At 44.3% G+C, this 22,259-nt stretch overlaps 1 protein-coding gene across 4 annotated transcripts in view; it reads left to right on the forward strand.

The window, feature by feature from the left end:
- adam15 (ADAM metallopeptidase domain 15) overlaps positions 1 to 22,019 on the forward strand; it is a 23,519-nt gene extending 1,500 nt beyond the window's left edge. The window contains exons 2-24 of one of the 4 annotated variants that reach the window (XM_047051353.1): positions 830 to 930; positions 8,353 to 8,429; positions 8,646 to 8,724; positions 8,885 to 8,961; positions 9,895 to 10,108; positions 10,264 to 10,329; positions 10,925 to 10,996; positions 11,152 to 11,321; positions 11,418 to 11,502; positions 11,707 to 11,855; positions 12,365 to 12,542; positions 12,715 to 12,807; positions 12,988 to 13,183; positions 13,611 to 13,719; positions 13,867 to 14,062; positions 14,172 to 14,249; positions 14,479 to 14,590; positions 14,707 to 14,866; positions 15,724 to 15,832; positions 16,272 to 16,337; positions 18,510 to 18,578; positions 19,379 to 19,545; positions 19,740 to 22,019. In XM_047051353.1, the coding sequence (XP_046907309.1) occupies positions 830 to 930; positions 8,353 to 8,429; positions 8,646 to 8,724; positions 8,885 to 8,961; positions 9,895 to 10,108; positions 10,264 to 10,329; positions 10,925 to 10,996; positions 11,152 to 11,321; positions 11,418 to 11,502; positions 11,707 to 11,855; positions 12,365 to 12,542; positions 12,715 to 12,807; positions 12,988 to 13,183; positions 13,611 to 13,719; positions 13,867 to 14,062; positions 14,172 to 14,249; positions 14,479 to 14,590; positions 14,707 to 14,866; positions 15,724 to 15,832; positions 16,272 to 16,337; positions 18,510 to 18,578; positions 19,379 to 19,545; positions 19,740 to 19,806 (2,690 nt within the window). In that variant the 3' untranslated portion in view covers positions 19,807 to 22,019. The remainder of the gene's footprint in view (positions 1 to 829; positions 931 to 8,352; positions 8,430 to 8,645; positions 8,725 to 8,884; positions 8,962 to 9,894; positions 10,109 to 10,263; positions 10,330 to 10,924; positions 10,997 to 11,151; positions 11,322 to 11,417; positions 11,503 to 11,706; positions 11,856 to 12,364; positions 12,543 to 12,714; positions 12,808 to 12,987; positions 13,184 to 13,610; positions 13,720 to 13,866; positions 14,063 to 14,171; positions 14,250 to 14,478; positions 14,591 to 14,706; positions 14,867 to 15,723; positions 15,833 to 16,271; positions 16,338 to 18,509; positions 18,579 to 19,378; positions 19,546 to 19,739) is intronic. The other 3 variants (XM_047051355.1, XM_047051354.1, XM_047051356.1) reach the window with 3 other exon arrangements.
- The last annotated feature ends 240 nt before the right edge of the window (positions 22,020 to 22,259 follow it).

Here is a 22,259-nt window from a genome sequence, read left to right on the forward strand (position 1 = left end):
GAGAGAGAAAGACCACAAAAGAAGAGAGAACTAACAGCTGTCAAAATAACACACAACACAGTTTATATATCAATAATTAGTCAATGCTCAGTTTAGATAATGACCTTTTGCCACTGTACCATACTGAAGCTATTACATGGATATATGATGCTTCCTGCATTTCCTAGTCAGTGTTTACCATCACTATAAAAACTTGAAAGATATCCTATTGGGACATGGTGTACTTGATCCTAGCATTAGCACAGTCCCATAGGGAGGCGAGCTAAAGACTGGGTAATGGCTTGTTGTGAGTCTGGCTTTTAGCATTAGCATCCCTCACCCTGTAACAATAGAGCAAGTGTTTCTGGATTGCTCTGACGTCAGAATCTCATACTGATCTTCATGACAATGCACCAGGACGCAGCGTACTGCACCCTGCCCAGGTCTAGAGGACCCCTGGTCTCAGTGTTGAGAAAAGAAATATGGCCACTGTTGTGCCATAATATACAAAACACACATATGTATATGTGATGTAGCCTACTTTCATTGTTATCCTTTTATACAATGTATTTGACCTAGCCTGTATTTCTTCAGTTAACTCCAATACCCGATAACAATTCAGTACATTAATAATCCTCTGTGTAAATTAGTATTGTCTACTAGTCATTTGAAAGATGCTTTCACCATGGCAAACGTTCTTAATCTACATTTTGTGTGATTGTAGCGTTGAGCAAGAATAGTGGTATTCCTCCTGGGTGGCACCACATGAACAGTGGGACCACTGAATGTGAACCATGTGGACCCCTGGGACTGAACCCTGTGTGGATCCTGCCTGTCTTCCTGTCCACAGGCCCAGAGCATCAGCATGGGAGACAGGGGCCGCCGCTGGAAAGGACCCGGCCCTTCGTGGTGGTGGACGGTCACCAGAAGACCCTGAATGAAGCCTTGCAGGTGAGACTGACGCAGAGATACCAGTACTTAGACTGTATATCCAGCACTTGATGTATATATACACACACTCATATGAGTTCTCCATGTCGAGCCAGGTGGTATTGTGCCGTGTTGGATAGCGACTAATGGCATTGCTGAAGTCTAATCTCGGTGCAATGGTGCGCTAATCAAGGTATCTCGATTGACTGGACAGACTTTGGAATTTCCATGTGAAACGTGTGGTGCAGGTGGTTGGATGTGGCCGGGTACTGAATTATGGTTAGCATTCACTCACAACTGGAGCTGCAGGTTCTCCTGTGTCACCAATGAGCTTGAAATGTCCTTGATTTAAGGACATTGAGTTGACGGATTTCAACCCCACCTAATTGACTTTGCCATGCAGTGGAAAGTCTTAGGTGATGCACACCCTGAGGTTTCATGATGGAAAACTGACTGAGCTGTTAACTCAGTAGGTGGCCTATTGCTTTTGGAGTCGTAGGTTAATTTTGTTTCTATTTTGATGGGTACCATAGGAACTCAGATGTCAAACAAAAGGGTGATGTCTTCAACTGTCCCCACCTACTCCCCTACCAATGTCGATCTCACGCTGTTTTTCCATTCTGAGGTCACTTAATGCTTAGCTTCTCTGTGGGTAAAAAAGGGAAATTCTTCAGGATATGATTTCAGACCTCCTGTCAGCTGCATGGGAAGTGTCCGTCCTCTTAAAGTGCCCCCCTCCACCCTCTCCCTCACCCTAAACACACCTCTTCAGATCACAGTTTTCATGCAGGAAGCTCCCTGTAAAATATGTCAACGTGCCTACTTCCTTCCTCTGTTATATTAGCGCAACAAGGGAAGGCAGAGAACAGATTTTCTTTGCCTTCCTTTCCCTTCAAACACACACATACTATATACACACACACACACACAAAATTAAGATTAAGTTCACGATAGACGTATATCACGTTCCCTGAAAAATCACATACTTAGAATACAGTTGTAATTCAGAATGATATAAATGTTCTCACAATTATAATTACTCCTTTTTTCAATTCCATCGAGGCTCACAGATGCTTGTTTATGGGTTTAATTAAAAAACCAAGTTCCCCACTATTACTCAGCAGAAACAGACATGTTTTGTGACTCGTTTGCGAGTCACTGTCCGCTGTGCATACTTGACGGGGTGATTCGTACACTGATTTTCCCCCAGTTGTTGGTAAATACTGAAAGTCGTTTTTTATTTGTAATGTAGTCATCACATTCACAGTTAAGTTACAGTCCCAATAAAGCTGAGGTGTGAATCACTTGGAACGAAGAGGGAAACCATGGCAACAAGGACCCGTTTATAGATTGTTTTCCAAATGTGAGAGGAAAGGTGGGGATCGGTGTCTCATGGGTGGGGTGGGTGTGTAGCGATGTGTGCGCTCAGAAATGTGTCCCTTTACCGATATCAACACCCATCCACAGAACAATGTCTGTCCTTTGGATTACACAGTCCGGCTATTCAACTGATAAGAATCACGCCAAAACTGGCCCACCGTGACCTACCGTGACCTCTGCATGCACTTCCCTAAATGAAACATTTAAAGTCATCATTTACAATTGAGTCCATTTATTTGAAAGCCATCAGAAAGTTAGCAAGTACATACCGATAAGCACTGTAGACTAATTATTTGTGCGGTGGAAACTAGAGAATGAGTTGGCATCAAATGAGGACCGTTTTTCGTTCCCTGTAATGCTTCAAATGGTGAGTTGAAGAAGGTCCGCAGAGACACACATGATGTTTGCATCGGTTCTCTTTGATCCAAACACAAGGCTACTGCACTGAACTCCCAGGCCAATGGGGAGCAAAGTTTATTTGGGGAGTCTGGATATTAGAGATAAGAAAATCGGTGCTAGTGAACAGTTCTGTGGCTCCGGGAAGGGCAAATGACCTCTTTCAACATGAACCGAATTAAGTGCATCATTTGTAAAACAAAGTCTGGCAAGCGGTTCTGCAGTACGGAGTTTAGCCATTAAAAAAGTAAACTATTGGTTTACTTATTTGTGTGGGTTTTTTTTTGGGGGGGGGGTTTCAGGAAATTCAATATTTTAAATACAAAATGACCGTTTTAAATAGAAATAACACTCGTCAGATAACCTGCATAGGCAGTTTTGGTGGAACTGTTTCAAAAGGCATATTAACCCATGCAATTTATTTATGAGCCTGTATTTAGAGTCAGCCTTTTGGGTTGAGAAACAGTGCTCACCTCCTCACAATACTATGAATAGAGACCACGCTGGGGGGAAGTTTTCCCACCAACCTGAGCCTGGCTCTATTGACACACGTGGGTGTGTCAATAGAGTGTCCTCAAATAGCCAAAATACACACTTTAGTAGCTGTTCACACACACACACACTTCCACTCTCAGCAGGTGCTCCGGTGGTGTGTACGAAGCTGCAGGGAGCTTCCCTGTAATATGGATTAGGAAGGTTATCTCTTCTAATTCAGGGACTGATCGCTCTGTTGAACGTAAGCATATCTACCTCCCCCCCCCCCCATCCCCCTACTCGACACCCCGCCACGGGAACAGCCATGCGTGTGAATGAATGGGGGATGGGGGGGAGGTGTTAAAAAGGGAAGCCTGATAGCAGATTTCCTTCACACACACACACACACCATGATAGGGCTAAATCTAGGTATGTTCATCTTCTGTGGTGATGGCGTGTGTGTGAGGGGTAGGCTTTACAGCGGGTGTCTCTCTTATCTTAAGTATGAAGGGAAAGTGTGTGTGTGTGTGTGACGTGGCACGTTGAGCTGGGTTAAGTGTGGTGTGGTTCTAAGCCCATCTCAGGGGGTCTGATGGGATAACCAGATCATGCTGATTATGTGGGTTATTTACTGGGCAAATGGGACTCGGCGGTCAATGTCACATTATTCCTCTCCGCTTGACAGCTTCAGTGTGTTCTCTCAGTAGTTGTGTCTCAAGACTTTGTGTTGCGAGGGAAACTTCATGTTGACGTTTTAGCATGCAGACTCACGTGCAGTTTCACACAGTTTGACTGAATGTGAAACCCCTAATTCAGAGCAGAACCCTACTTCACTTACATCATTTCCTTGGAGATTTGGTCTGGTTAAATGCTTCGAGTTTTATTTGAGATTTGACATAAACTATTTAAATAAGAAAATAAATCAGACTTCAAGATATTTGTTATCACTGTTGTATTTGAAAAGGATTATATTGATTCCATATCCAAAAACATTATCCTCCCAGAAACAAACCCCTAGACTAGTACCCAGACTAACCCAAGACCAACCTATCTCCCTAGATGGATTAGTCTCAGTGTTCAGTTCAGTGACCTTAGTATGTGTCAGGGGTCATTTACACCTGATGTCATTCATAGCTATGTGCAGTGTCAGTGCCACCTGGTTTGCATCCCCTGCCCTCACACCAGCACCTGTTTCATGTCGAAAAACCCTGGGGTGCCCAATCCAGCCTGTCAGCACCATTCATCAACAAGCTTCCCCCCAGACACGGGATGGTCACAGCTAACAAACCAGCAGCGCCTCTGATTTCCGTGTTTCTGGCGTGAGAGCAGGAGGACGAACCAAGCACCCTCGTTCAGCCTGACTGAGAAGTCACCCATTCCTACTTGAGCTTTTTGTTCAGAGGATCAAACAGGCGAACAGCCTCTGTCTCAGTCCTCACTTGATCCATAAACCGGTTTCCGGCAATGTCTCCCCAGTTCAAAGAAAGCGAGCGAGACCTAAAAGGGACACCATGAAGTAACTGGAGACGGACTTCCCAGTTTCGGTCTTGATTGTCTTTCCGTCCCTGTCTGTATTGTCTTTTTGTTTTTCTCCTTTCTTTTTCGGAGCTGGAATGGAATCGCGGCTCGCCCTTTCCGTTCCTTCCTCCCCCTTCCTCCGTTACACCCCTCCTCGTCCCCCTCCTCCCTCGTTTTCTTTCTTCTTGAGTCATGGTCGCGGGGCGGCTCCCCCTGAATGAACCCCGCCCCGGCGTTCATGTGGTGAGCTCATCTTATTACTGGCTAAAGATCACGGGCCTGCGACATTACCTCACTCGCGGAGCGGAGGACAGCAGGAGGCAGTGGAGGGGGGGGGGGACTGAGAGACTGAGAACGTAGAGGCCTAGAGAGAAAGGGAGGAAGAAAGGAAAGAGAGGGGAGAGTGGAGGAGCGTTGAGGCTCGATGTCGAGGACAGGGAGAGAGAGCGAGGGGGGAAGCGAGGAGAGAAAAAGTGGTACACCCTGTGAGAGGAGGGTGGAGTTAGATGGGAAGCATGAAATCAGACACCAGGAGGAAGGGAGGACGGGATCTGGAGAAGGTAATGATGCTAAAGGGATGGCAATGAACCCGGTAGCCGAAAGAGGTGTAGAAGGAGGTGTAGAAAGAGGAGGGCGAGACAGAGCGTGAAACAGAGCTCCGAGGAGGGGTGGGGGGTCTTTGCTGGCAAAGTTCCAGATGTCTGGGCGTGAGCCCCCATTAAAGCCTCGACCAGATGTGGCCATTGAAGCGAGCCATGTTACTACTGCGACCTCTGACCCCCCTGCAATCAGAAGCTGTTGACTAATGGCTTCCCTTGGCCTTCGTCTCAATCGTTGGGCATGCCTCCTCTCCTTGTGTCTCCTTTCCTCAGAGGAAACTCGTTTTTCGGCAGGGCTTGACAGGGGAAGACAAAGTGATGGATCGTCATCCAGCGTCCTCATCCACGGCATTAAGCGATAGGAGGCACAGGAAGATTTCATTTTCGTGTTTCCACCGGGACACAGTACGCGAACCTTTTCCCTCGTGTTTTCTTTCTTTCTCTCCCACACATGCTATACCCACACTTCTCAACATTGTGTCATGCTCTCACTCCTATGCGTGGTTAAATGCTTGGTTTTGTTTTTATATTTGCCACAGAGCCAAAACTCCACCCGACGAGCTTGAAGTCTTTGTTGGCCACCCGTTGGACTTTTGCCCTGGCAGCACAAAAAACACAGACCCACCCAACATAGCTTCATCTCACTCCTTTTACATATGGTGAATGACCTCACCCGGTCCTCTGATTATTATAAACACTATAGTGGCTAGAAATACCATCCATATTTTGCTCTACCTCGTGAAATCTTAACAACTTAATGGATTCTCGTGTCGAGAATGGTTCCCAAACTAGGTTGAAGATTGTCCAACAAATATGCTGTCAAATGTGAATTGAAGCAAACGGTTTTCCTCGTAAGAAATGTCCTTTCTTCCCATAGAACCCATGTTACCAATCTGTACAATCTGTAGAATCCACAGTTGACACGATGAATACTGTACAGTAAACAGCATTGGTTAACAGAGACTACAGGATGTTCTGCATGGGAGCTGCTCTAGAATGCTAACGCATGCTCGTTATACAGCTTACATTGATTCGAGTAATCCACATTTAATTAGCTATGACTGAGACCAGGCACCAACACACAATACTGTTAGCTGTTAGTCCACAATGGGCCTAGCCTCTTATATCCCATTTAGTGTTCGTTATCTCGAACGAGAGATTTAATAGAGCCCCCTGGCAGACTGCCTCCCACCCCGTCCCCCGTCCCCTCTGCTTCCCCCTGGGCTCCCAGTCCCGCTCCCTCCGTGGTTCCTGCGCCCGCCCGCACCGGCCGTTCGGAGAAAGCGAGGAAGCAGCCGTGGCCTGGCGCTCTCAGCAGGAAGCGCTTCGCTCGCGCCCCTTCTTCAAAGGCGGAGGGGCTAAAACCGGGCCGCAGAGAAGCAGCAGAATGGCAGGAAGAGGTGTTGAGAGAGAGAGGTGGGGGCATGTTAGAGGATGGGAGGGGGGGCAATTAGATGGAAGTGGATGGAGGGGGGTGGATAGACATAAAACCTTCGTTTATGTGTGGGGAGGTGGGGGGAAAGTGTGCAGTGTTGGGAAAAGGAAAGCCGCGTTCAGAGAGAGAAAGGAGAGGGTGCGTGTGTTGATGTCCCTGTGTGTGTGTGTGTGTGTGTGTGTGTGTGTGTGTGTGTGTGTGTGTGTGTGTGTGGGGAAGGGAAGTCCATTTAGAAGCTGCCCCCTCTTCCTTAGCCATTGAGGGGGAAGGGGGGAGGGGCAACCCCTAGTAGTCAGCAAACTCAATCAGCTCCCGCGGCCCCTTTCATGCCCAGTAATGTGCTTAACAGTGGCAATCAAGGACTGGCTGTACGCATTAACAGACAGTAGAATTAGTGGACAGCGTGCACGTGTAAGCGTTTGTACCGGCCGATTCAGCGAAAAGGGGATGTTGTGGCCCGCCTGGGCTCTTTAGGTTGCAGCATGCATTCAGCAGTTAAACCGTGAGGTGTGAAGTTTGCAGACTGACGATTAAGTATTGGAAACTTTTGTCGATACACGCGTTATGGATAGACAAATCCTGAATACTACCGTGACTGGAAAAGTAAAGTGTCTAGGCCCGTTGTGGACTGACATGCTCTGTCAATAAGATACCATTTTTCAGCTCCAACTCTGGTGTGGCACCAGATTCTCCCTCCAAAAGGGCTTTGCATTTGTAAAAGGGCTGTTGACTCAGAGCAGTTATACCCTTTTGGACTGGGTAGGGTCCAATGTATGATGAGCTTCCCCATTGTGCCTGTTGAGGATTGATCGGATGAAGAGGTTTATAGTATATCCAGTTAGGTGTTGCATAACAAGGGGCCTGCCTGGCCAAATCATTTGAGGTAGACAGGAGCTTATCCTCTGTCACCCCATTGACAGTCTTGGGATGGTTTAGCCGTCTTCTCCGTGTTATCGCTTCTCAAAAGCGGTCATAAGCAAATATCTAAAGGTGCCATGCTGCTTGCTTGAATCTGGCTGTGTTCACGATTTCCAATACAATTATTTTTTTTTATTATTCATTTATACTATAATTGGATTAACATATTCTTGCAGTGGATTTTGTACAAAGGTATCCACATTTATGTGTATTTATTTGCTCAGAGTTTGAAGGGTCGCTTGAAAACCATAAAATGTGTTGTTTACAGTGTTCTCAATATTGTAAAGGTACTGAGTACCTAACAGTCCAATCCTGTTTACTATCATGGTTAATGAGATGTTGTTTTTGTGGTTCTTAGCTGTTGTTTTGGTACAGTACGTTACTGCTGTTTCAGTGGAAAAAATCCAAGGTCCACTTTGCCACCTAAGATCTGCTTTTGGCTGTAAGCCTTTCATCACACAGCACAAATCCTTAACAACATTTGTTAAACTAGGTCAAGAAGAAAATAAATGAATACATGGAAATAAAGTGTCATGGATGAAGTATCAATGTCATTTTGGGGGTTTTGTTCCACCTTTTCTAATACCTTTGCACAACTAATGGTGTTAATGGTGTGAATTGTGTTACCAGTGTAAATAACCCACCATAGTAAACTAATTCTATTATTTTGAGAATGTCTGAGGATAAATGTTTCACGACTGGATTTCGTGTTCTTAATTACAGAAAGGTCACCCAGAAAAACTGCAGTTTGGCCTTCAAGTCGGGGACATCCTCTACTTTTTGGACCTAGAAAAGAACCAGTAAGTTTGATTGGGAAGTTATAGCTACCTATATCTTCTAGTCTGTCAGAAAACCAACCAAAGGAAATACCATACATTATTTCCGCTGCTCTGCTTTACGTAGGGGGACTGGGAGGAGGTCACTGCTAAAAACCCCCACTCATCATGTTTAGACAGAGCAATAAAACCTTCAGACTGCAGGAAGTGAACTGAATGAACTTTGTATTCTTCCTGTAGTGATCTCCTTCCCAAGCCGCCGAACGTCTTCTACTATCTTCCCAACGGAACCGGGATCTCCGTGGAGGCCGACCATGTGGTGAGTACTGGGAACTGTAGTTCTACAGTCACGGCTTTACTGTGATTGAGTTACAGAAAATATTGTGATGCATTCTGCTTAAATGTGGCTCTGAGGGCTAATCCCAAATGCTTAAATCATCAAACAGTCTCTTCTCTGGACTCTGTTTTCTGTCTTGTAGACACACTGCTACTACCATGGCACAGTGAGAGGGTTCTCTCAGTCCAGAGTGGCGGTCAGCACATGCTCTGGTCTCAGGTAAGCCACCTGTATAGTGTTTTCCAAGATGGATGTGAAGTTGTAGACTTGTGTGGGCACTGCAGTTCCACGCAACTGATCGCAAAGCTCTTTGGCACATCAACTCACATTGTAAATACACTGACCTCAAGCAGTATAATCCATACGTTAAGGCCGTCAGAAGAACCCTACTGACCTGCGAGGTCACCACAATGACCTCTGCATATGTTTTTAATTCCCTGTGATGCAACAGTTAATGCAGTTCTAACAGTGTGGACATACTTACCACAGATGCAAGCTTTATCCTTCCTAATCACTCCATCAGGGGGTAAATCGCTTTCATAAACTTTGTTGAAGAGTGTTATTTAAAGGAACCCGTTTTCTCAGAAGGCCACTTAATAGTTCAATTTCTTTTCTGTGTGTGCGTGTGTGTGTGTTTGTGTGTGTGTGTGTGGGGGGGGGGGTGCATAATCTGTTCAGCAGCTTTTCATTGCTCCATAACCCCATCCCGATTAATGAGTCTAATGAATCCCTTCTTAATCTTGCCGTTTTTAAGCATCTGCCAGTGTTTTAATGCTGTGTCCTTTTTATTGGGCTACCTAGGGGATATGTTAAAGACCTTGGAGGGAAAATCAAAAGCATTGGGAATCTTTGTTTGGAGTTGTTTGTACATAAAGTAGAGGATTACTTCCCGATTGACTCACGTGGGAGGGCTCCATGTGAAGTCTGCTGTAATAGTAGGCCTTAAAATATGCCCAGGTGTGTACATTTGCAAAAACGATTCATATCTTAAAAAGCCGTTGACAACGACTGTGGAAATACCACACAGACTGAGCAGAGAAAGCTTTCGTAGACTTGCGCTGCTTGTGTCCTCTAATGCAATGTCACCCCGCTTATTTTGGGGAAGCCGCCATTTCGCATTTTGTGTTCCTGTGTCTTTCCTCGGTACTCCAGAGGCGTCGTGGCCATCAACTCCACCCTGAGCTTCGAGCTCCGTCCAGAGGAGGACCACGAGGCCGAGGAGAGCGGGGAGCAGAGCGGAGGGGGACAGGAGGAGGGCATGCTGCTGCTCCTCCCCACCACACCTCTGGAGGGCTCCGGGCTGGGCGGCTGTGGGGTCTCCCACACCCCCGTACCCCCGCTACACGTCGTACCACACGTACACAGGGTGAGAGAGGATGACGATATACAATAATTGTCCCTGTACAAGAGTGATCTTTGGCCACTGTTTTATCTCCTTAGTGGTTGTAAATATAATAAATGCCATCCCTAAAATGTTGATGGCAGATGCTGGTTCTGAATCATGTTTGTGTTTCTTAACAGAGTAAGAGAGACATTCTTTCTGAGACCAAGTACATTGAGCTAGTGCTTGTTGCTGACCACAAAGAGGTAATACATGTGATAAATAGTACTGAAAATTGAACATGTTCAGTGTTAAAGATGAGCAAAGTACAGCATTTGAAACGGACAGTACGCTGTATTAAGACTGGAACCTCACAGACTACCTTTTACCTACAATCCATTGAAGGATAATGCCCCCTAGTGTCTTAAGATCAGTAATACAATTATCTAGCCTGGGTGCCAGCCGAACTTAGCCCCGCCCACAACATTTGGTCGGGAAGTTCGGTCTGGAGTTGCTCGGTCGGGGAAAAACGATACTCGAACAAGAACTGTTCGTACCAATCAAATTGTGAGGGCGGGCTTTATACGATGATGGACAGATGATCAACAGCAATGTAATCAACACGTCACCAAATAGCGCTTTGGTTGAATTTGTTTTCAACAAACAACATACCTGTGAAAAAGCATTTTTTGGGGGGTTCGGTTGAAACACGCCCCATACTCACAGCCCAATGGAGCGTTATCAGACTCATATTCTGACTAGAATTATGAGTATGACAACGTCAGGCTAACAATGATCCTGTAATGATCATGATTTTCCAATATCCTTTTCTGATATTTGCCTTTTCTTATTCTTTTGTAGTACCAGAACTATCAAAAGAACAACAAAACCATCATTTATAGGCTGCTAGATGTTGCCAACCAAGTAGATTGGGTAAGATTGCCCTTCAATGATTGAACATGTTGAAGATGGAATATGTTCTCTTGCCTTCCTTGATTGACATAAAAACATGTTTTATGATATCAACCATAACCTTGGATACAGTTTTAAGTGTGCACAATTCCTTTCCTTGGACCCCCGCTCTGTAGTTCTACAGACCCCTGAACGTGCGCGTGGCTCTGACAGGGTTAGAGATCTGGAGCGACCAGGACAAGATCCAGGTGGATAAAAGTCCCACCGACACCCTGAACCGCTTCCTGGAGTGGCGGACCCGGGAGTTGCTCCCCCGCCTACGCCATGACAACGCTCAACTGGTCATGTGAGTAAAGTGAAATTGAGCCTTTTTTTCATGTCATTTGAATCTCAGTCAGCAAACTGAATAGCACGTTGGCACGATGGTCTTTCTTCCTTCCAGGGGTGAATCGTTTGATGGGACCACAGTCGGAATGGCGTCTCAGTCCTCCATGTGCTCCAAGGATCGATCGGGAGGAGTCAATGTGGTAGGATCACTCAGCCTTAGTTATATTCATCCTTAACAACTACTGATAGCCATTGGACGTTTATACACAGCTAGTTCCTGCACGGCTAGTACAGAACCAACAGTAACATTCTGGAAGGTGGTGACTTCATTTGGAATGGATTCTCGGACGAATCTCTTTTCCCTCTCAGTCTTTCACTCCGACCTGTTCTTTCTGCATGGGCAGGATCACCTGGTCAGCGTCCTGGGGGTGGCGTCCACTGTGGCCCACGAGCTGGGTCACAACCTGGGCATGAGCCACGACACGGCCGAGCGGAGGTGCCAGTGCCAGAACGAGCCCCGCCTGGGAGGCTGCATCATGGAGCCCTCGACTGGGTAAGCACCCGGGAGGTTCTGCCTCGGCAGGCTCCGACTGTGGGGCGCAACGTCCAGGCTGTGTGCCATGGGGTCAGGGTGCGGTAAAAAGCAGTAGGACAGGGTTTTTGATGGAGATCACGTGGGTGGGATGTTTTGTTGTGTCATAGAGGAGACAATTAAAAACGTTGGCTCAGTTTTGAGCTTAGTTATGAGCAACTTCTCCTCAGTTATGTTTGCATCATTCTAGTATCTTCTTCAAGTCTCACTGTGGACAGAAATGTTACCTACACAGTATATCTGTAAGGAAAAAGGCAAAAAAAAGCTCTAAAATGGGATATGACATGTGTAGGGCACCTTGTACTGAAACTGGGTGTGGAACCAAATGTGTATATCGGAAATGCAGACCGAATATATCACTCAACTGTTGTTTCAGAACCAGTCAACACCTACCGTACACGCCCACGCGTGACTGAAAATCCACCCAAAGTCACCAAGCCAAGTGACCTGCTGGCCTTCTGTTCCCTCAGGTTCATGCCAGGCCAGCTGTTCAGCAGCTGCAGTGCCCGGGACCTCTCCCTCAGCCTGCTCCACGGAGGGGGCATGTGCCTCTTCAACGTGCCCCAGCCGGACGAGCTCCTGGGGGGGCCGCGATGTGGGAACCTCTACGTTGAGAAGGGGGAGCAGTGTGACTGCGGCCTCCTGGATGTACGTGTCGCTCTCCAGAGTGTTCGGGCTAATCCTCTTGTTTGAATGAGATGTATTTAGAGTGGAAACTGTCGAGTAATAGCATGGATGCATGGATGCTCTTCGTCCCCATTCGACTTCTCAGAGGTCAGTCGTGTTGTGTGTAACAGGTGCCCTCTGTTTTGCTGGACAGGAGTGTAACGACCCCTGCTGCAACGCCACCACGTGCCAACTGGTTCCTGGGGCACAGTGCTCCTCAGATGGGATCTGTTGCGACAACTGCAAGGTCGGCACATCTGGCCGAATCCTTTATTTACGGAGTACACACACAAACACGCACAAACACTCAATCAGTCCCAATCGACCCTCTGAAACGCATTTGGCCAAAACGGCTCCTCACGTCAGTTGTTGACAGTCATGTCCGTGGTTGTCCCCGTTTCCCTTCCCCTCGTTGTGGACCCTCCAGCTGCATACGGGTGGCTGGGTGTGTCGGGAGCCTCTGGGAGAGTGCGACCTCCCGGAGCACTGCACCGGCAGCTCCCCCTACTGCCCGCCCAACGTCTTCCTCCAGAACGGGGAGCCCTGCGAGGAAGGCTCCTCCTACTGCTACAGCGGAGTGTGCGCCAGCCTCAAGGGCCAGTGCCAGATGCTGTGGGGACCGAGTGAGTTCGCCTCATAACACAGTAACGGGTGTCATGTCATCGTAGGTACACGTGTGTTCGTTTTTGTTTGGACACAGTAACGGGTTTCATATCATCGTAGGTACACGTGTGTTTGTTTATCTTGGGACACAGTAACTGGTATTGCTGTCAATGTGAGGACATGAGTGTTGGGTTTTTCCGAGGACACAGTGACAAATCTTGCTCTCAGTGTGGGAGCACTGAATCCTGTCCTTTGACGTGTGAATTGAAAGACTACTTAGACAGCATTTTGAGTGACCTATGGAAGAGTGTCTGTATGTCATGTCATGTTATTCCGGCTGCAGTGTTGCAGGATCAATTAGTTGAGAAATTTAGGAGGCATTGCTCAGACAGGTTTCCTGTTGTTTCTACAAGTCATTCACGGTCGCTATGTTCTCCTGACTTCCAGATGCCACACAAGCTCCAGCCGTCTGCTTCTCTTCAGTCAACAAACAGGGCAACAAATATGGCAACTGTGGTCAGCTGGCCAACGGATCCTACATCCCATGCGCTAGCTCGTAAGTACCAGGTTATTCAACCAAGCTAGACACAGATAGACATCACAAATCTAGCACACACTGTCCTGTTTTCAAAGTTTGTTGAGATTCTAAAGTGTTGTTGAGGAAACTCCAGCAGCAGATTCAACCCAGCTCTCTTCTCCACAGGGATGTGTTTTGTGGGAGGATACAGTGCCAGGGAGGAAACGACCGTCCTCTGCTGGGCACCAACGCTGAGATCCTGACCACCAAAGTCCGCCTCAACTACAGCGACTTTGTATGCCGGGGAACCTACTTTGATCTGGGCGATGATGTTTCAGACCCCGCCATGGTGGCACAGGGCACTGCCTGTGGTTCTGGCAAGGTGGGGCATCACCTGCATCCCAAAACCATCACTGCAGAATTGCAGTGTTGATTAGCTTACCTTTTTAGGATAGTTTTTAGAAGTTGAAGTTCTTGTGACTGCGTTCTAGGCCTGTTGGAACCAGAAGTGCCAAGATGTGTCTGTGTTCGGGGTGGAGGAGTGCCAGAGCAAGTGTAACGGACATGGGGTGAGCTTGTCAACTTGACATCATTCTTTATCGGGGGGTCTATTCTTTAATGGGCAGGATGTTGGGGGTTGTCGTCCATCGAAATCTAATGCCATTCTTTATAAACCAGAAATACTTGAGGGATATGAGTTACTGGTACAATAAAACCAATGGAAAAGTTATTAAGTGTTCAACCAAGGTGTGGGTGAACTGTCAAAGGTCCTCAACAGCAACTATATTCTATTCCCAGGTGTGCAACAGCAACAAAAACTGTCACTGTGACGTAGGCTGGGCTCCACCCGATTGTCTTTATACAGGCCATGGTGGCAGTGTGGACAGTGGCCCTGCCAGGGCACCCAAAGGTACGACCTTTATAGTCAACAAAACCCCTGTCAAACTCCTGTAGTCTTTTCATTTAGCGTGACACGTCCATTTGAACTCATGACTTGTTTGATGGATGACATGTCTTTGTCTCCAGACTCGGACCCAGCCCGCGTGGCCCTGCTGGTCATTTTCCTCTTCGTCCTACCGGTGGTGCTCCTCTTCCTCGCCCTGCGCTTCCCTCGCTGTCGCCGTAGCCTCATCTGCCTGGGGAGTGGCAGCCCTTTTCACAAGGGCGGAGGACGCCAACAGAGTCGGTAAGAACCGCTGTTGCCCACTACTGCAGTATAAGCCTGTGGTTAAATAGAAGTGATTCGGTTAGTTCAATCCACTGTTTTGAAAGACAATACTCTGCATATTCTGTTTACATGTCATACATTGGAGTACTCTTTTTGCCTTCTTACGTTCAAATTCTTACGTTGACTTTACCACAGATTGTGTAACTAGCCATTACTGAACTTGAAAACTGAAGTCATGAAATTGTTAGTTGTGTAATGCAAGTATGTTAAAGTTAACAGTGTTTTTCCCATCCATGATTCAGTGTGGTCAATGTGGCCCATTATGAGAATTGGGGCTTGGCATTAGCTCGTCAGCAAGCTTTAAGGTACTGGTTGAGGATCAAGATGATTAAGAAGCTTGTGGACTTAGCTGCTGCTCTATTTTGTTGATAGTTTGCAACAGAATGACTAACAACGTGCAATGAGAATGACAAGCTTTGTCTTGTCTGGTGTTGTAGTGTAAGCAGCACAATGTACCATGCTTTGGTTGTCATATGGGCATTTTCCTTTTAGTAATGTCCAGGGCTGTGTTTCATTCATGTCATTTCTCTGGACTCATTCGCTATTCATACCTCATCTTAAATGATTGATAACGGCTCTACATACCTCCTTTCACATAGAAGACACTTCCGATCACAGTGTGGCCAACAACACCAGGTTACAAGTTACTGTTCCAAAAAGAGAAGTGTGAAATCTAGAATGAAACACAGAATGGGAACCGAATATATGTGTTATCATATTCTTTTCAGGCCAATCCCTATAAGTACCCCTACCCCTTATAAACCTGTATATATTTGTTTGGGATCTTTGTGAATGAATATGTGTTGTTTTTGTAGAACCCCAGCCACAGAGCTTGTGGATTCCCGTAATGGAGACCAGGTCCAACCACTGAGGTACCACTTGAGCCGCCAGAGTGACATGCCGCTAACGCCACCCTCGAGCAAGGTACCGTGGCATTGTCCCTGCTTCTCTTTCAAACTGGTTTAAGGAACTTGTTTTGGTTTTACATGTGATTTTGGTTTGCGTCCCAGTTTGTGTTTACTGGCACATAACAGATTATGTTTAGAGCGTGATTTTTTTGTTCATACTTCCCTTGTGGTCTAATACCACAGGTTCCTGTGGCAAATTGTCCTTGTTAGTTCAGTTATTTGCAAGGAATGGGTTCACTTGGAGCCTTTTCAGATTGACCAAAGGGAATTATCATCACCCACATACATTGCCTCGATAACGTTTCCATGCATAACCTTTTCCATTAACACGTTTGACCCCTGACTGACACTACGCAATCATAACCTAACCCCTAAAAGTCTGACTGGCCTGCTTCCTATGCATGTCATTTAATGGCTGTCGATATATGCTTTGCTTCCTATGTTCCTCTTATCAGGTCAATGAAAGGCCTGCTCCACCTAATAAGCCACTCCCCCCTGACCCTGTCCTAAAGCACTTCCAGGTAATTCCGCCTGTCAGTGTAAGGCGATGGGTAGCATGAGTACATGGTGGCTGATCATTGTTACTCTTACAGGCACACACTAACTGACATATTCTGAGGCCACTCTAGACATGACTGTGTATATCCTGTTAATTTATCATAGTAGTCATCATTTGCCTGGTATCCAGCTATGCATTAAATGCTTTTCTTTTTTTTGGAAAATGAAAACCATTTGTACTGTCATGTGACCTTTTTATGGTAGTGTACAAATCTTATGGAATCAATGATTCCAGTTTCAATTATTGAGTTTAGAGATGTTTGAGGATACCAAGAAAATGGTCCTCAACTCACCGGAAATTCCATCTTCATATGTGTAATTTCTGCTGTCTCAGCTGACTAAACGGCCAGCCCCGCCAAACAAGCCTTTGCCCCCTGACCCCAAGCTCCCAACCAATCAGTTACTGTCAGTTGTTGCAGTTGGTGATGGAGGCCTTGTCTGTCCGTAGCTGCATTCCATAGCAGTGGTTTCAACAATGATCCTCTGATTCCTTGTCTATAATATAGCATATTATGCCTTTTCTCTAACCTAAATTAAATCTTGGGTTGAAATAATCACCAGTATATCAAAAATGTTTTTAGGTCTCAGTGAATTGATTGAAATAAAATTGCCAGAGGAAATGTTTGCCAGTGGCTTTGTCTATAACACAGCATGTTTTTGTAAACCAACCTCGATCAGAACTCACCTCTCACCAAACTATACAAGCTTTCACATGCAGACAGGAAGGATGCATTCATAGGGGTTATCAAGATCAACCTAATCTAAATCTGTCACTTGGTTTCTGAGAGAAAGCATGAGTTCAGTGAACCAGCATTCATGAGACGAGAATAATGGTTTGAAACCACTCTAAATAACTGGTTCCCCTTTTGTGCGAGACAAGTCTCCATCATGTCTGATGCTCAGTACAGAGTAGTCTACTGAATGTTTTTTTTTAGGAAATAGACTGAAAGGTTTTCTTAAGCCAATATGTACAACTCATTTTTGTATGTGAAGTGGATAAACCTCCCTAGCCTTTCATGAATGCTATTCAGTATGTCGTACACAGGCGTACACTCTTTTTAAGTTGCGCACTCCAGGTGCAATGGATTAAACTACCACAGGTATTCCACAAAAAAATCAGCATATAGATTATTCTAGGACCCTATCACTATGCATGTCTGTACTTACATTGACATTAGTCATTTAGCAGATGCTTTTATCCAGAGCGACTTACAGTTAGTACATTTAGACTTTTTTTTTTACATTTACATTTTTAGTAGTAGTACAGGGACATTTCCCCAAGCCAAGTAGGGTGAAGTGCCTTGCCCAAGGACACAATGGCATTTGGCACGGCCGGGAACTGAACCGGCAACCTTCTGATTAATAGCCCGATTCCCCAACTGCTCAGCCATCTGACCCCTATAGTTTAACCCCTATCTGTACTTATAAGTTTACCTGGCACTTGAAGACCACGGTTAACAACGGTTAAGGTTTACCTTGGTTATCCGAGGTTATGAGAGTAGTGTACCTGTTTTCAATCTGTTTTGTCAGTAGTGATTCTATTCTGTTCTGATAGTCACCTATGATCAGTCACTAAATTGACTCTAATTGTCTAGATCCTGATAGTATCCATTCCAAATTAAACTTACTGTTCTAAACTCATGTTAAGAAATAGCTTTTTGCATGTGCTACCCGGGTTGTTTATAATGCGTGGAGCTGGCTAATGTACAATAATCATGTTCTTGTTTTGTGAATAGATGTGATGTGATTTGGGTTACATTTTATCTGGATAATACTTCATAATGAGCCCAATTAATATGTTTTTTCCATATAAAGTCCCCAATCTGCAAAATCACTCCTATTTATGCCTGTGACCATTCACTAGTAAACAAATCACAAGATTATCTATAACGGCTTATCCAAATAAAGCGTGTTCATGATTTGGGAGTCATAAAATAAGATTCTGCATGATTAGATATGAGTTCAATGTTTTCAATTTGTATTCATCTGTGTTTCCAAAAGTTTGAAAACGATGTACGGTAAACAGGGATGCCCGTTTGGTCCCAATGTGGTTTCCTGGTGCAAAAATGAAAGCCTCACTCTATTCTTGCTGTCTATTTCTTTCCATTGTGTCTCTCTTGCGCTCACCACACTAGCCATCTTCTACTCGTCCGGATCCTCCAAACAAGCCTCTGCCCCCTGACCCTGTTGTCACAGGCAGCCAGGTACCAGAGTAGCATGTGCTGTAGAGCCGCCTGCATCATCACGTGCAGTGACATGTAATTGCTGTTGACGTGTCTTGATGGATGATACAATGGTGGCTTCTTACCCAATGATATTGAAAGATGGGTTAATAGGTTGATCAGTGCTATTTTCTTCTTTATGTTTGTGTGTACTAAATTGTTGGTAGATGTAATGGATTGCTTGTTTTGGATGTGCTGGGGTTATGTGGATGGTTGTGGTTGCATTGGCTGTTTTAATCAAATGAATCATGCCTTCATTTATAATATTCGTTTTATAGATTTTCTTTAATCTGCTAAAATGATAACATTATGCAAATACAGAATGGTGATTTAAAGGGATAGCTTGTTTCAAAATGTATTTATTTCGTTTTGAAGGTATATTAGAAGGTTTAAATTAAAATACAACAGCTTAAAATGTGGTTGTTATTTAAAGAGATATTCTTTTTATTTATTTAAACTTTTTTGTAATTAGATTAAACACAATATATAAGATAACGATGTTAATTGTTGTATTTGCATATCATACTCTCTGTGTTGGTTTCCACTCATTCAGCATGTAGTATTTTGTATAGAGATCTGGTGAAAGTACAAAATACTGGAATGAATTTAGTCTGATTTAAGTGAAACATGCCTAATCATCTTGTCATTTACAGAGTTGATCTTTGGTTGGTCTGCTTTAAATGTGGCTGTCGTGTCTATCTTGCATCTTTGGGAGACATGAAAATCATGCAGTATTAAATCCATTTTGAAAATATTTTTGTTTGCCATTACGTTCTTTACAGACCGTTGGACCACCTAAACCACCAGTACCCAGAAAACCTTTACCTCTGGACCCCACTTCTCAACTCAGCCACTCTGGGTATGCAACATCAGGTGTCCAACTGCAACATGGAGCAGGTTTGACTCCAGTTCCACCCAAAGGCCCTGCAGTGACAGTCCTCCCATCCAGGTACTGAAATTGTTTTAAAAGATCATTTGTCTTGCTACAGTTCTAGTAAGTACTAAGGACCAATTATAACATAGAATTCATTTGTAATGTTCTTCAATAATGAAATTGCCATAATTCCATTTCTATTCTACACATAATCATAAGAGATTTGACTAATTTGTTTCTTTTATATCTGTATTCCCTTTCACACTCAGACGTGCCCCTTTACCTCCAATACGGACTTCCCAAGGTCGAACCCTCAACTCAACACCACTAGTTTGACGTTTGGACATCTGCCAAACCACCCAAATTCCTAGATTCCCCAGAACCACGTCCCTACATAGGAGTCCCAATGACCCACCTGAGAGGTAGAGAGGCTCTCCAGTAGGATTTGGAATCAAAATCTTTCTCCCTTCAACAATTTCCTGTTCATGCTGAGAAGTGAGCCGGACGGCTTGAGGACTTGTGGGAGTGTTTCAGAGCAGAGTTGGGACGGGTCATTGCAAAAGTGACCTTCAAGAAACCTGAGGCATTATGGATGGTTAAAGGTACATGGTCACGATGGATGAACGAAGTGAAAATGAGAAGGATTCCAGTGTCTCTGGGGATCATTGAAGTACTACTAGAGTGAACTGACAAATCATCCAAACTCTAATGAGATCCCAGGCCAGTACAGTGTTAAGATGTTAGTATGTGAAAAGGATGCGAGTAGCACAGATTTATTTTCTATTTTATTCACTCCTCCCCAAAGCTTCACCCTAGCTGAATACCTTTGATAGATTCTTTCCAATGCCTGTGTCTGCAACTGTCACATCTTGTTGAGTACAAACTGTAGGAAATAATTTACACTCTGCTTAAAGGACTTGGTTTATGTGAACTGCAAAGGAAACAAGTCCTGCCCCCAGTTTGTTATCCGCCTCAAGCACTGACTTGACTCTTAGCACTACACTTGGACTCTGTTTGGAGCCTAGGTTCCATATTTGCACAAAAAAAAGCCTTATCAGAAGTTGTGACTCACTTTGGTTGGATTTGCCTGAAAATGACTCAGTTAGTGTCTGTCTTGAAGGGCTTTCGTGTGTTGGAAGACATGAGATGACAACGTTGGCAGCCATTTTCTCACAAATGAAGCGATTGTCTATTTTTTACGGTAAAATATACAATAAAAAATGCCAAAGAAGGGTTGAGAGAGGTGGAGATGGTAAACTGGCCATTGAAATTTCACGGCTTTTGATATACATGGATGTGAAAGCCACTCCCTGAAAATGGACCAATCCACCAACAGTGGATTCATTGCCTTTTTTGTACCATTCGGTGCACTGTGTGCCGCACTAATACTGTCCCTTTTAAGCTAAGTGCACTGTTAAATTGAGGACACTTTCTTTGGATGAATGGATAAATGCACGTTCATGTTACAAAGTACAAGTGTTAACCTTGTAACGCAGCAGATATTTTATCTTTACTCACACCACTTCAGCACCAAACCTGGGACAACACACCAACTGAATGTATGATAAAAAAAAAAAAGATTGAACATTTTACTGTACTTAACAGTAACATGTAACTTCATATTGACTTCATATTTTCTTCTCTACCGGCCTCAATTTGATTTGAATAGCAACAGATTGCATTGCTTGTATGCTATGTCTTATAATACATTGAAGATGACACTTCATAAACTATATTTTTATTGAAAAATACTGTGCAAAAAGAGAGGATTCTGTTTAGGTGTTCATGCCTGTCAAGGACATTAAAGTCACCAGCTTTTCTGAAATATTGGTTCTAAAAAACTAAATTATTAGTTCTAAATCAGACTAAATTATGTAGTGTGATTTCAAGTGAAGGATTGTCTGACATTTGGAAAACATGTTGGACTTGTGTTAAGACTGTTATGATTGTGTAATATGAGCCTTTAATATGATAGTTAGAGCACACCTTCATGCTTCCATTTGATATGAAACCAAGAGACAGTAGATGTTCTCAGTGTTTTTCTGTTGAGCAGTTGCTTGTTAAACTAGTTTTTTCCACTTTCAAATGGGATTCTGTCCAATTTTTACATCTGTATTTAAGATGTAAGACTACAAATATGAGTTGATCTGAAGATGATAAGAAATACATTTTTACAATACATAATTTGACCCTTGACACATTTGCTAGTATCCTTAAACAAGGTCATATTAACTTGTATTATGAATAAACCATGCACTCGTGAAATTAAGACACCTGCAAAAGCTTAAAAGCACACTCCCTTTAGTTCTGTACGCACATTTTTCTTATTGTGATTCATGTGATCTATAGCACTATGACCTGACTGTAATCTGTCTGACCGTATCTGATTGTCAAGAAAAGACATTGCAAAAACTCTAATGGTCAGGTAGGTAATGTTGTTGTCTTCTGAAAAGACTCCTCTGTTGTGACCACTGTCTGTAATTTTCCCACTTTCTCAATTTTTGAGATTTTTGCTGCTGGGGGAAATAAAATGGACTGAGGTTGGTTGACCAATTGTTTTTTTATTGAATTCAGTGATTAGCTGACAAAAAAATTATATTGAACTAACCTTGTATGAGTGTGTTTACTCATATCTAAAAATTCCTTAATGTCTGACACTGAAATAAACCAAAATAGAAGGTATAATGAGTGATGCCTGAACAGTTATGTCTTTTTCTCAGAGTTCTGAGAGATAATGTCCATGACATCATCACCACAAATAATGTAGCGATACATTTATAATTTACAAC

This window comes from Hypomesus transpacificus, unplaced genomic scaffold (assembly GCF_021917145.1).
Source record: "Hypomesus transpacificus isolate Combined female unplaced genomic scaffold, fHypTra1 scaffold_149, whole genome shotgun sequence".
NCBI lineage: Eukaryota > Metazoa > Chordata > Actinopteri > Osmeriformes > Osmeridae > Hypomesus > Hypomesus transpacificus.